This window comes from Polypterus senegalus, chromosome 13 (assembly GCF_016835505.1).
Source record: "Polypterus senegalus isolate Bchr_013 chromosome 13, ASM1683550v1, whole genome shotgun sequence".
NCBI classification, from domain to species: Eukaryota; Metazoa; Chordata; class Cladistia; order Polypteriformes; family Polypteridae; genus Polypterus; species Polypterus senegalus.
In genome coordinates, this window is record NC_053166.1 from 85,806,942 (window position 1) to 85,822,930 (window position 15,989).

General features: G+C 36.6%; 1 protein-coding gene across 1 annotated transcript in view; it reads left to right on the plus strand.

The window, feature by feature from the left end:
• Nucleotides 1-15,989, plus strand: part of psd2 (pleckstrin and Sec7 domain containing 2) — a 141,646-nt gene that overhangs the window by 11,414 nt on the left and 114,243 nt on the right. Inside the window, exon 2 of the mRNA XM_039774089.1 lies at nt 12,427-12,897. Within this exon, the coding sequence (XP_039630023.1) occupies nt 12,427-12,897 (471 nt within the window). The remainder of the gene's footprint in view (nt 1-12,426; nt 12,898-15,989) is intronic.

Below are 15,989 nucleotides of genomic sequence, written 5' to 3' on the forward strand. Positions count from 1 at the left end.
TATTTACTATAGTGCAATAGACAGAAGCCTTAACTGGAATACTGTTTGCCATTTTCATTTTTATGTTTCAAAAAAGACATAACACCTGAAAAAGTCCAGAGAAGAGCATATAGATAGATTTGACTTGTTGAGGGTTGATTTCATAAAAACAAGTTCTTCTTTACACAGCGCCTTGCAGTGGGCTGTCGCCCTGCCTGGGGTTTGTTTCCTGCCTTGCGCCCTGTGTTGGCTGAGATTGGCTCCAGCAGACCCTAGTGACCCTGTATTTAGGATATAGTGGGTTGGATAATGGATGGATGGAGAATAAACATTGTATGCTGAAGTTGTTGTTTTAGGCAGTTTGTCTAATTCTTAAATCAAAGCAAACCATCATGATAGTCAAATGCCTTTTAAGCAGGATAATGACTTAAACAAATTAATATAAAGTACAATAGAACATAATACAAAAATAGGAAGAATTAACTAAACCCAGCGATAATAATGAAACAAAGGAAAATAGTTCAAAATTTTGAAAATGAATGAATGAAAAAAAATGAAATGATTTTACAAAAATCCTGTAAATAGATATAAAAACAGTGTATAAGTAAAAATGGCAACAAATACATAATTGGAAATAGATTATAAGAAAAATAAATACCTATAACTAAAAGAATATATTTCTTTTGACTTTTATCTAATTTTGAACAGCATAGGTGAGCTCCACCAATTAACTCTACTAATATATGCCCTAAATGGAATCATTATTGGCAATCTCAAGTACTTGAAAATTGTTCAACACAAACAATAAAAAAAAGATTCTTTTAAAACAATCTAGCATTATGTCACAGTTCTCTTTTACTTTCTAATAAATTCCAATTAAGCAGTTGATCAAGAATCAAAAAAAGAAAGGCCATTCCAAAACTTTGGCACATCCAACTATTTCTACCACAAAATAGAAACATAAAAATTATATATATATATAGATATATATATAGGGCGGCACGGTGGAGTTTGCATGTTCTCCCTGTGTCTGCGTGGGTTTCCTCCGGGTACTCCGGTTTCCTCCCACAGTCCAAAGACATGCAAGTTAGGTGGATTGGCAATTCTAAATTGTGCTTGGTGTGTGAGTGTGGGTGTGTGTGTCCTGCAGTGGGTTGGCGCCCTGCCCGGGATTGGTTCCTGCCTTGCGCCTTGTGATGGCTGGGATTGGCTCCAGCAGACCCCCGTGACCCTGTGTTCGGATTGAACGGGTTGGAAAATGGATGGATGGATATATATATATATATATATATATATATATATATATATATATATATATATATATATATATATATATATATATATATATACATACACTGTATGTATATATATACATATACATATTCAAAATCATTTTGCACAATTGCATTGAACCAAAACATGAATTAAAAATACATAACTGAGATATTGACAATATTAAGACAAAAACCCTGTTAATACTTTGACTCCAACATTTAAACAAATTGCCACATTTCAGGTTATAATACAATATAAGCAGTCTAATTTTATTCAGTTATTTAGAAATATTGGCCTGGAACAACTTCCTTTAGACACATAGGTCTTTTATCAATTTGGTGCACAGCATCTATTCGATTTGAAAGCCTCCTGCCGCAATCTCATATGTCAGCCTCTGTTCAAGCTGATCTGCAAACACCCTTGTGGTATTATTCTGGCTGCCTCTCAACTAGAGGTGCCAACTGGCTCCAGAAATACTGGAACAGTTAGCCTCAGAAAGATTTTCTCTCTCTATGCCTCGTTTACTATTGGTCATCTTTAATTTATGCATCTAAATATGCTGGACTGAAATGGAGCCTCTAGTACCAAGCTAAACACAATGGTATAATTGCAATGATATCTTTGAAGTATTTTAATGACATCAAATTTTCAAGTTCTGACTGCTGTGTGCAGTATTCAGTAAAACCTGACACTGCATTATATGGTCCAATATCCTGACAAATAAATGCTAATTTTTTTGCAATTTGATTTTTTAGGTCACTTTTCATTTTCTATTTTTTTGAACAACAGCTTAGTTTGTACTTTGGCAGTGATGCTTGAGAGACACTTCAGATCTGAACCATCTGTCTTATGGCTCTTGTATTCCAGGAGTTTAAAAGTGTATTGCAGCACCTGCAATGTAAAACGTTGATTTTCTTTTGCGATTCTAGTGTGACAGGAGTGTTTCCTGTGGTGTAAATCCTAACTGATTGCTAAGAGTTGACATCCATCATGATACCTAAAACAATACAATTCAATTTACTGTATTTGTATATAGTTCTCTTCACTGACAGACAGCATCTTGACAAATTCTCAGGTAAAATGCAAATATAAATTTTGCAAATTACTTAAAACTGCATTAGTGCACATACACAGATTTGTTGAAACACACAGCAAAACAAAATAGCCTGCTATCCTATCCCCCCACCCCTGTAACACAACTCGGACAAAACATTCTCCCAGCTTAAGGCTCTTTATTTGTGTGTCAGGTGCCTGGAGTTGTATAGGGTAATTAACATATCATTATTAGGAAGACATGCATTTCATGTGTGTTCCGTTTCTACAATGATCTGTGCAACTGTAGGAAGTAATCAAATGCAAGGCATGAAATGCTGAGCACATATACTAAAGCAGAAATATTTTCCATGTTTTACTAATAATGAAGTGCAAATTAGTCCAAATATCAAATAAACATATGCACTTTTATTTAAGAATATAACAAAAGAAAAAAAAAATTTAATTTACATGTTGCTGTCAATGAGCTAAAAACCCGTGCTCAAATGTCAATCGACAGAAAGTTAATATGTTTCCTTGGATTGTGCAAAGGTAAGAACTGCTGCCTTATAACCAAAATGTTCGGGTGAAAGCCTGGGCACTCCACATTTTGAGTAGTGAGCTGCTATTATTATTAGTACAATATAATAAAAACATACATTTGATTTAAGTCGATAACACATGGTGTTAATTTTGGGTACTTTTAAAATTTAGCGCTTTTTATTCATATTCAGTTGTATCCCGTAAGTGACATTCACGTGGTACAATAAACTTGCCTTTCCCTCTCTGAGTTGATGCTGTTTATCTCCATTCTTTTCACAAGAACAGTGATGACCACAGTTGGTGCTTTGGTTGATGCCTGCTCAGAACTATTTGTTGTACTGACAACCAAAGATATGATGTCCCGTGACCACTATCAGACTATCATGTGGCATTTGCGTTTTGACAACAAAAACACCTGTGCAGAACGTGGGAAAAACAACAGGTTTGCTGCAGTTTCAGACATCTGGCAATGTTTTGTTGAGAGCTGTGTTCTGAGTTGCAACCCAGGGCAAAGACTTTCCGAGTCTGTGGTCATAAAGCTTATGGAGCCGTTTCTGGACAAAGGCAACCGTAACAACAGACAGCTTCTTCACAGTGCTTTCACTGGCTAATAGACTGCTGCACCACAACACAACTCTGCTTGGCACCATAAGCAAAATGGAACTCTTGAGATCTTAGTGCACACTCTGGTTTTTAAGTAAAGATAATTTCAGATAAGTTAACAGGGACTTGGCTGATTAATGCTCTATATGACAAAAGGAGGATTTTGAAATCAGTCCTAAGCTTAACTGGGAGCCAGAATTATACAGTGGTGCTTGAAAGTTTGTGAACCCTTTAGAATTTTTTATATTTCTGCATAAATATGACCTAAAACATCATCAGATTTTCACTCAAGTCCTAAAAGTAGATAAAGAGAAACCAGTTAAACAAATGAGACAAAAATATTATACTTGGTCATTTATTTATTAAGGAAAATGATCGAATATTAGATATTTGTGAGTGGCAAAAGTATGTGAACCTTTGCTTTCAGTATCTGGTGTGACCCCCCTTTGCAGCAATAACTGCAACTAAACATTTCTGGTAACTTTTAATCATTCCTGCACACCGGCTTAGAGGAATTTTAGCCCATTCCTCCGTACAGAACAGCTTCAGCTCTGGGATGTTGGTGGGTTTCCTCACATTACCTGCTTGCTTCAGGTCTTTCCACAACATTTTGATTGGATTAAGGTCATGGGTTTGACTTGGCCATTCCAAAACTTTAACTTTATTCTTCTTTAACCATTCTTTGGTAGAACGACTTGTGTGCTTAGGGTCGTTGTCTTGCTGCATGACCCACCTTCTCTTGAGATTCAGTTCATGGACAGATGTCCTGACATTTTCCTTTAGAATTCTCTGATATAATTCAGAATTCATTGTTCCATCAATGAAGGCAAGCCGTCCTGGCCCAGATGCAGCAAAACAGGGCCAAACCATGATACTACCACCACCATGTTTCACAGATGGGATAAGGTTCTTATGCTGGAATTCAGTGTTTTCCTTTCTCCAAACATAACACTTTTCATTTAATCCAAAAAGTTCTATTTTGGTCTCATCTGTCCACAAAACATTCTTCCAATAGCCTTCTGGTTTGTCCACATGACCTTTAGAAAACTGCAGACGAGCAGCAATTTTTTTTTGGAGAGCAGTGGCTTTCTCCTTGCAACCCTGCCATGCACACCATTGTTTTTCAGTGTTCTCCTAATGGTGGACTCATAAACATGAACATTGGCCAATGTGTGAGAGGCCTTCAGTTGCTTAGAAGTTACCCTGGAGTCCTTTGTGACCTTGCCGACTATTACACGCCTTGCTCTTGGAGTGATCTTTGTTGGTCGACCACTCCTGGAGAGGGTATCAATGGTCTTGAATTTCCTCCATTGGTACTCTTTAGAGATGGTTTTGTAACCTTCTCCAGCCTGATGAGCATCAACAACTCTTTTTCTGAGGTCCTCACAAATCTCCTTTGTTTGTGCCATGATACACTTCCATAAACATGTGTTGTGAAGCGCAGACTTTGACAGATCCCTGTTCTTTAAATAACACAGGGTGCCCACTCACACCTGATTATGTCATCCCATTGATTGAAAACACCTGACACTAATTTCACCTTCAAACTAACTGTTAATCCTAGAGGTTTACATACTTTTGCCACTGACAAATATGTAATATTCGATCATTTTCCTCAATAAATAAATGACCAAGTATAATATTTTTGTCACATTTGTTTAACTGGTTTCTCTTTATCTACTTTTAGGACTTGAGTGAAAAATCAGATGATGTTTTAGGTTATATTTATGCAGAAATATAGAAAATTCTAAAGGGTTCACAAACTTTCAAGCACCACTTTATGTTTATACAGTACCTTCTAGTTCTTGTAATAATTCTTTCAGTAGCATTTTGAATTACCTGAAAGCTACTTAAAAAACGATTTGAACAGCCAGTGAATAATGCATTGCAGTAATCAATCCTACTAGAAAAATGTTTTAATTAATTTCTCAGTATCCTGCATATTTAGTCTTAACTTTGTAACATCTTTAAGATGGAAAACAAACGTTTTAGTCATTTTTATTATGTGTGTTTTAAAAGACATGCTAGTGTTAAAGGTAATGCCTAGATTGTGTGTTGATTCAGCAAAATTATAGGTAATTCCAACTGAGCTAACAGAATATTGTTTTGATCTACATCACTCTTCCCAGAAATAATAAAACAGTGAGGTGTATCTTTAAATAAAGCATACCGGATCTAAATTGGCATTTTAATTTATTCAATAACTTGAAAAAATTAAAAAGGAACTTTTTAAAAGTGAAAACCTCTTAAGGACTCAGCACCTTTGAAAACACTGATGCAAATGTCCCATCTAAGATTTCAATACCAAAGGCAGCAAATCAATCCCAGGGCATTATGTTTTTGACTTCAGTAAGAATGTCTTTTTTTTAATACCTCATTTTGCTTTTTGTAAAATAAAATCTCATAAACTCTGATACATTTTTCTTTGGTTTAGGGATGAGATATATATTTTCCATTAGTTATACTTGAGCTGATGTTTATTTTTCTTAAAATTAAGGTTGAGTTTTAATGTAGTTGAGACACTAGGTTGGCCCAGCAATAGTGAGTGATTGTGAGTGTGTGTGAGAATGTGTCCAGTGCTGGGCCTGCACACCAACCATCTGCCTTACCCTAATGGCACAATGGCATGTCCCTGCTGATCAAAGCTCTAAAGCTGAATTAAGAGAGTTTAATAAATCAGCAAATGGATTTTGTAATCTAGTCGCTGTCTAGCGATCTATTGGCAAGCTTAGTTAAAAAATAATTAAATACTAATCTGAAATTATTTAATTTTAGAGGTGACATAATTACTATTTGAATAATGACATCATTTTTTTAATCATACCTTATTCTAATATTAAAAATGTATATAGGTATTTCATTATATGAAAAACACTGACACACAAAGTGCCAATAGAACACTTTTCTAACTGTGTCCATTTCCATCTATAGGGGAATGTTAAAATCACCAATGAAGATAGCTTTATCATATTCTATAGCAGTGTTAAATAAAAAGTTTATCAATTAAACTATAATTAACTCTTTGAGGCCTGAATATTTTTTCCAAAAAGCAATGGTTTCACTCAGAAGTCAACATAAAACGTCTGTTGCTGCATGCTGTGGCTGTCAGTTTGCCAAGATTGTGTGGCTTGCTTTCTGCCAGGAAATCTTTGCATGGCTGGGACATGGTCGCAATGCATTACAATCTGGTTTCTACCTCTTATCATTGTTAAGTGGCAGTCCTCCCTGGTGAACATTGTCAGTACCATGACTAGCTGGGAACCAATCGGCTGAAGCTGGAACCTCACATTCATCTTTGATCGCTTGTATCAAAAACTTGAGTCATAGTCCAGTTCAGAGATAATAAGCAACAGCGTTTTCCACGGAGTAGTTTGCTTTACACATTCGCTTTGATCTCTCGCCAGATGTCAGTGCCATTTTTGCCGTTGTGTGCACCTTGCTACTCACGAGAGTGCAGGGAATCTCGGTCAAACCAATGAATCTAACTTGGCTAAAGTTCATGTACAATATCATGTTTTATATAAAATGTTTTTGGTAATGTTCCAACAGAAGTATAATATTAATACACAAATACTAAAACAAATTACAAAAGAAATTGATGTCTGCAACCTGTGTACAGGCCATAAATATGGAAGAGAAAGCCATTGTAACAGATAGGGGGCGTTATCGCTCCCTTGAACCCTTGTCCAATTCGCCAGACACAAGATAAAAGTTCAATAATTGACCTTATTTAAAACAACAGTGCACAAAGCACCCTCATCTCCACAATACTCATCAAATAATCACAATACAATCACTAATCAATCCTCCACTCCCAGACGTGTTGCCACCTTTCCACCCAGCTCAGCTCTCCATCTGGGAGCTCCCACAATCCTGTTATCCTCCCTGACCCGGAAGTGTTCCAATCCCCAGTCCATGTGATCTCCTATCACTTCTGGGTCAGATCAAAAGTCCTTTTCTTCACCCCGGAAGCACGTCATTCCCCTTGTCCATGTGACTCGAATGTTCTTCCGGGGCGTAAGGCAAATAAGGTTGTTCCTCCCTGCAGCATCTCCTAATGGCCCCTATGGTATCCAGCAGGGCTGTGCATAAAGACTCCAATGTCCATGATGCCCTGCTGGTCTTCGGGGCACCGCCATACTGCAGGGAGGGCTCCATCTGACGGCTTGGGAGTATTGGCCGGGATGAACGGCTGGCCATACACCACACCATCTTTAATTGCATAGAAGCCTTAATATATTTCTAGAATTCACATAATTTCGTATTTTTCCATCCGTATTTAATTACATTCAAGTGACACTCAGTAGTTATTAAGAGGCATTAAAAATGATTCCCATGTCACTACACCACCACCTTCAGCCTGTATACTGGATGCAATACAGGATGGGCCTATGGAACCTTGATGTTTTATGCCAATCATCAGACCAGATGACATTTTAAACACTATTCATCATTCAGTTTTGGTTGTAACTTATGACTTGCTTGGAAAATTGCTCTGGGATCTGGGCCACCGTCACTGAATAGATTTGGTACCAAGCCTTTGAAGCCTGTTTGTTTAGTCCTTTTACTTTCTCCTTTCTATCTTGCACTCTCTAGGAAGGTTGTATCAGAAACAAAACAAGAACATACTGTGAATGGAATGCTGCCATGTCATGTGTCATGCCCAGTTACACATTAAGAAAATGTACTCTAGCAACTTAAATTTAGAAAATAACATTGTCACTGTGTGAAAAAAACATCTGTACATGGCAGGAACATTGAAAGAACATTTAAAAAAAAATAGATATGAACCCAGAATACAAACAGCAGCACAAGAAACATTACTTGCTGAATTGCCATGGTTCACTTCTCTGCTCTGTGGTTTAAAAAGCAACTAAGAGATAAGCCCCCTACAGCTTTACTCTTCAATAATTCAAGTAGCAAAGATAAAACATCAGGATATTTATGGAGTCAAATCCTATGGAGTCAAATCCTTAAAAAATTAAATCTAATTAACATTGTCTAATTTTATTGTTAACTGCCACTGTACATTTTAGCAAGGAAATTAATCCCATTATTGCAAACCACACTATGAAAATTACACAATACACAAAAAGTCTTTCCTGCTGTGAATATACATGCAACAATCGCTTTGTTAGGTTTGGCTGGTTGTTAACCTAAATTGGTTACTCCTTCAAACAGCCAATCTTGTGAATATAACTAAATACAGTATCTATAAACAGTATAAATAAATACTGTATGTGGATATTATATTATATCATCTGGTCAGCAGTGGGAGGAAGAAAAAAGCATTAGGACAAAGCAACAATACCTGAATTCTGGTAGAACTGCAGTCACTAGAGCCTTTGAGCTGTCCTCTTTGTGCCTGTGCTCAGTCACAAGATTATATATATGTGTGTGTGTATATATATATATGTGTGTGTACACTAGGGGACTCTGCCCCCTGCTCGCTTGGCTCGCCAACCCCTGGGCAGGCGCTACGCACTAGCTACTTTACGATTCTGTCGCACGTGTATGGGGAAGTGGATGTACAATTTAAACAGATTGTTACACATGCATAATAGAACTATTTTACATTACAGCAAGTAATTAACCATAGTAAAAAATAGTAAAATGTAATAAATTGAAAGAAAATTATGTTTCATGTTACGTTAGAGGTATTCGTTGCGTTATACATTTTCGTTCTGTTTGGCTTTGAAATTAACATGCAAATACTTTTTAAACTTACACTTTTACTGTAAAGCTTCAGTAAAAACAATTTTTTGAATCAACTTTTCACCAATATCGCATTGAATTTTTATTCTGTATTTGGACTTACATCGTGACAACGCAACGTATAACTGCCCATGAGTGAATAGCATTTCTGTCTCTCTAATAAATAATTTATTGGGAACTTAAAGTGAGGAAAACATACAAATTTATAAGAGCTTAGAGTGCAGGAGCTGTGTCAGACAAAAGCATTCACATAAATGAGAGGTGAGAGAACCGTGGGTGTAGTTGAAAATATTTGAGAGGAGAGTGGGACTTGAAAAAATCTCTTGGCAATAGTCTTGTCTCAAGATTTTTTTTATAATAGAGAGATATATATACCTTGCAGGCATCGTCAAAGGAGCAAGATGTATGATCTTCGGGACATTGACCATAGTTTGATATTTCAGGAAAGACGTGACATCTTTAAATCATCGGCTTTCCTGGTATTTTCATACACTACAGTCTCTAGGATATAGAGAGGATGGTGCAATAAATAAAAAAAAGATGTACGATTAATTTAAACATTTAATAAGCAGAACTGTGTGAGTAAAAGCAGCTTATTAATAAGAGGGGACATAAGTGAATGGACAGATTTGCTCAAGCTGACAGAAACAGCTGACACCACAGATACTCAAAAACACCTCTTTACAACAGAGACGTGCAGAAAGGTTTCTTTGCACAGTGTGTTAATAAAACTTGAAGCAGTTTGGCTGCAGCAGCAGAAGACCATGTTGGGATCTACGCTTCTCAGTGAAGATAAAGTGATCAACAAAACTGGATAATTGAAAACTGTAAAAGCTGTTGTTCACATTCTGCTAAGATTTAAAAAAGAAAGATTATGAACAGGGATAAATTTGTCAAAATAACGTACAAAAACAGTCACAGCCAGGAGATCATATTGTACCAGAAAACACCAAACCCAAAACGTTTACCAAAGTCAAAATCTAAATCCCAGAGAGTTTGAAAACAAATCAGACCACATCTAGAGTCTTTGCAATCCAAAATTTTGGATGCCACATGCAGTGTGGCGACATCTTAAAATATATTTCAGAAGAAGACATCACATGTAACAACTTCCTTGTTTCCAACAGAAGACATTACAAAATGGTGGTTTCCATAGTAAACAAAAACTTGCAGCAAACAGGGATAACACCAGTTTTTTATAACATAATGAAAACGATCAAAAATGCATATAAAAGATACAAACATGAAAACTAAACTGATATAAACCCCAGATCTTAAAGAGTCAGGTTTGAAGATTCACAATGTCTTCTGCAACATGCAGAGAGCAGTGTTGGAATTTTATGTAAGGCAGCATGAATTCATAGGTCATTTTTAAATTATGTTGGAGGTGGTGGTGCATGCCTCTTAATAACAGCTGAGCATTTGAATCTCTGAGCTTTTATCTGATCATGTGCATCCCTTTGTAACTACAGTCTTCCCATTTTAAAATTGATTCCATCTCAAGCTGGTTTCACATATCTGCCAGTGAATTCTGTAAGTGCAATGGCCTGCACAGTCCCCAGATCTCAATCCAATAAAGTATATTTGTGATGAGGTGGCATGGGAGGTTTTCAGAATTAATTTGTGGCCAAAAAATCTACACGGGCTGAGTAATGTTGTCTAGTCAGCATGTAGCAGCATATAGCAAACAGAAATTAATTTTTCACATGACTGTATATAACAAGCTGAGTTTAATACAAATACAACATTTTAAGCATATGCATTAAAACATAATAAAGACAATGACTTTAAATTTTACTGGACTCATTAAAATCTTCAATGAAGAAGTGTGTAGATTGAACAGACTAATAGTACACAGCTACACAGGTTATATAGTGCACTCTACTGAGTAAAATTAAATTAAGTATGTACATTTACATATTCTGACTAAGGCAAAGGCTGATAAATAAAGAAGGTCAAGTCAGAATTAAATTTAGCCTTTTGCCATTGGGTTTAATATGCTATTTGTAATCTATCTTCAGCAACTTATAATTCTAAATTCAAAATGATTTTGAAAATGTTTCAGATCTTCTGACAATTCTTTACTAGAAAATGTTTTAAATGTGCTCAAATGACTACCAGGTTAGTGATTCTTCTTCAATTCATTGAATAATAAATTTCATAACAAAACCTACTAACTCAAATGAATCAAATTCATTTTTTTCATTTCAGTTTTAAAAATTAATTCTTGAAACGCACACTTCTTTTTGCATTATTTTTTTACAAGCCATTTTTTTAAGAACAATGAGGCCAACTATATTTTCCTTATACTCCCACTCTCCTGTTTGTGTATATAATTTGTATTATATTCACCGAGAAGCAAATGCAAATTAGTAAGACATCGGAGGCTTTCACATACACTATATGGCTAAACGTTTGTGGAAACTATGTGAGCATATGGGACATCCCATTCCAAAACTATAGGCATTAATATGAAGTTGACCACCTCTTTGAAGGTATAACACTATCCCCCTTCTGAGAAGGCTTTCTATGAAGATTTTGGAGTGTGTCTGTAGAAATTTGTGCTCATTCAGCCAAAAGAGCATTTATGAGGTCAGGTACTTATTATGGATGAGAAGACCTGACTCGCTATTGGAGTACCAATACATTGCAGAGTGTGTTTATTAGGGTTGAGGTCAGTGCTCTGTGCAGACTACTCGAGTTCCCCCACACTAAACTCATCAAACTATCAAACTATGGACCTGACTTTGTGCACAGGGTCACAGTCATGCTGGAGTAGGAAAGGACATTTTCCAGTCTGTTGCCATACAGTTGGAAGCTCACAATTGTCTAAAATTACTTTGTATCCTGTAGCATTAAAAGTACCCTACACTAGAACCAGGAGGACTAGCACAAACCCTGAAAAACAGCCCAGACCATTATCCCTTCTCAAATTTGCAATAGGCAGCATGCAGTCTGGAAGGTGGCATTCCCCTGGTATCCACCAAACTCAAATTCACCTATCAGTCGGTTAGATAGGCAAATTTCACTCCATCACTCAACAGTAGGCAGTCAATGGCAGTATGCTTAGTTTACACCACTCCAGCAGGCACATAATGGTAAAGTTGTTTTTTCTCCTACTATGTAGATGGAATTTTATAAATCTATATAATATTATTAAAATTGTGTGGTACCAAATTACCAATCCTTGTTTTGAATTCTGCTTTTACATAGTGCATTGTGTGTATTACTGTTTGATGAGCTTGTGTTGATAACATTGGGTTTGTTTATTTATTGCAGAAATGAAGAAATCACTGAGAAAGAGACAATCCAACTGAGAGATAACCATGATGGCTTCAGTTCTACTTTTGAGAGAATTGTGGAGTCTGATCTCATGAAGGGCACTTATTATAGTAGCTTGGATTCCCTTGATGTATTGTCACTGACAGATGAGACAGACAGCTGTGTTAGTTTTGAAGCTCCCCTTACACCACTCATCCAACAAAGAATTAAAGAAGGTCCAGAACTTTTGGAACAAAAACTTGTTGCCATTCAGCATGATCTGCTAGAGCTAAGTACTGTCGATGAAAAGGAGCAGGGTGTGAGTAATTCTACTGAGGGCACCTATGGAAGCCCACTCCGGAACTCAATTACCAGCAGCAAATCAGAGAATGTCCTGAGCAGGTCATCCTTGAAAAATGTGCCAAATGGATTTCATCTTAGCACAGATGGCACATTAGATGATGCCAGCAAGATTTCAAACTCAATCAGGTAAGAGAGATACTTTTCATAGTTTTTGACATTCATATATTGCTTGACTAAGGTAATTACATTTACTACAAGAAAAAAAACTCATGACATGAGTAATTACAGTTAAAATCCAATGTTTACTGAAGATGGTTAATAAAACATCTTAGACAACTATATCTGAAAAGTACAATATAAATTTAAGGACAAGGAGGAGAAATTAAGCAGAATATGTGAGTGCTATTCCTATAAAGAAAACATTGACAATAATGAATATTGCTTTCGGATGCCTTTATCGAAATGAATTATACCATTCTACAAAAACACCCTTTAAAGAAAATGTGTTGAAAACAAAAAAAAAATGTGTTTGGAATGTTCAAGTTTGAGCCAAGTGTAGTAAAACTCCTTACACTGCAAGCATTAAATGATTTGAAAAACAAGGAAGTTGCCTGTAGTGGTGCTTTGTCATTTTATATGATAAGAAAGGTTAGACAATTATAAATTAACTAGCCAACCCGTGGCGTACCATACGCCGCATAATCAGGCCGGTTTTTTAATGATTTTTAAGCACAGCGGGAAAATTAACATTTGAAAAATCGGTAATGTAATAAATCAGCAAGAAAAGCAACATTGTAACAATGCACGAAACGAATCAACACACAATCGTCCGTGACTGAAAACTGGCAGACCGCCATCGCTCATGTGCCCACCTCCAACTCGTCACTTGAGTCGTTGGCGTCTTTGCACAGTCCAGATGCACCTGTGACTCACGTAGACTTTCCGTGTTCCTGCAGGAGCATCTAAGAAGACGCATGTTTGTCGCGGATGCGAATTGCTGTATGAAGCGTGCAAAACAGTTTGCTATGCTGCATGCGGTCGTGCGTCGTAACCGAAAACTCGGTTTTTAAAGACTGCTTACTTCATTGTTGTAAAGGATTGTTTTAGGGATCCCATGGGATACCCCTTGCAAACCGTTTTACACGCTGCATATGGCGATTCACCTCCGCAAGAAACATGCCTCTATGAACAGTCAACGTGGCTCGGAGGTGCATGTGGCCTCTACGACAGACGAATATAAATGACGCCGTTTTTTCTGTGTCGTCGCGTCCGAGTTGGTGGGCGTGGCTCTGCAAGTTGTCGTCATATCCAATGGTCTTGGAGTTGGTGGGCGTGGCTCCTTCCTGCGTGCGCCATAGGTGTCTTACTTGTCGGCGGCTTAGTGAATCCACGCTCCTTCCGGCGTGCTTTCCATGGGTGTCTTGCCTTAGTGAATTATATATATAGATGCATTTGCTTCTTTATGGGGTTGTCAAACAAAGTGAAGGGGATTTACATCTATATATATATAAAAGTCAATGAATGTGTTTGTGTATGTATGTATTTTTTAGCATCATTTCCAAAAGGCTGGAGCAATTTTCATGAAACTTGGTACAAATGTTTCTTATTGATCGACTAATAATACCATATGGTGAAATCAACCCTAATCCACCCACTTCTGGGTAAGGTGGGGGTGATCTTGCGGTCTTGTATGCATGTTATCATCCATTTGACACTCAGAATGATCACCAGAGGGCGAACTGGAGTTGACTGCCAGCATTCTTTATGTTTGAGCACCACCGCACCCCTGTTGCTTCTGAAATGAAATAGAGTTGGCAGGTTCCGAGTGTCAACTGGATGAAAACATACATACAAGACCGCAAAACAAGCACATTAGTGAGTCTTCATTGTTTGTTAATTTATTTTTATTAAATTTTTTTTATTATATTTTTCTCAAATAATTTAAAATAACCCACTTTATTTTCCTCCCGGGCAACGGCTGGTATTTCAGCTAGTTTTTAATAAAACAACAAGAGATGTCCAGAAATGTTTGTTGGATGAATTCAGTCTGATGTGATACAATAATTACTTAGAAATGGACTGCAACAATTGTTTTAGAAACACAGCCAAATCACTAAATTTATGTTGGTTTCTTGGGTGTGCATAAGCCCGACTGTTTGGTTGGTAACTGGTGCAAAGGTTTGTCCATTAAACTTGCCAACTGTTGACTTATGATTGTCCTTCTCACTGACTATGGTGGTAAACAACGTGATACTGAAACATCTCTGAGCCGGAACCAGTGTCATTTGAAGCAGTCTTATCAGACTGCTATAAAAAAAGTGAATTCCAAATATAGGCCCAGTGTAGCATCTGTGAAACTCTTCTCTTTAGCTGGAGTTAAATGCTAAGTGTCAGGGAAGTGGCAGTAGTTCCAGATTATTACTATGTAAGGAGCATCACAAAGATGGAGGTGGAGGGAGGCCAGATGATAATAAAATAATGGGTTTCAACCCAACAGATATCCAGGATTTTTAAGAGTACAGAAAAAAGATTTGGGGAGCAACTACCTAATCTTACTAAACCCAGAAAATGGTTGTTAAACCTTGTGATAATGATAATGATGATTATACAGTGGGATTATAAAAGGGTTTTGGGTATTCCATAAATTAGGAAAACTCTATAGAGTTAATTTTACATCTATTTATGTATTTAAAACATCCTTCAAGAGTACTTTACAAGTACTTTATCATAGTTTATACCTAAGTCCAATAAAAGGTTTTTAAAAGTCAGTAATGAACAACTATGGAATAGGAAGTCAATACAAGTGTGCTTAAATAGGTTTTAATCAGTGGTATAAACATCCTGGTGGAGCCAAGCAGACCTATTATTGAGAAATGAGACCTGTTTTGTATTTAAAAAAAGGTTTGTGATTTCAATATTTTTTTATGAGAATTTAACATTTTGAAATTTTAATTTTGGAGCTTTAATTTCTTGAAGGAGTTTGAATTTTATTTTGAGAATTTTCACTTTTTTTTTCTTTTCAATTTTAAATGTACCACATAACCGCTCTTAAAGCTGGCTAATATTGTTTCCTTAAGATCTTGTCTGGTTGCTAGTGCCCATTGCCCTGATTTGAGCTGATAAATTGCAGTGCAGCAGTACAGTCTGCTATGTTCAAGATACGAAAGTCTCATTTTTGGTATTCTGTTACATGATACTTTGTGTTTTATTTTTGACTCATTCTTTATCTTGGTGTTTCATCTCTGGTTATCTTGTTGAATTTTGGTGAAAGACTTTCT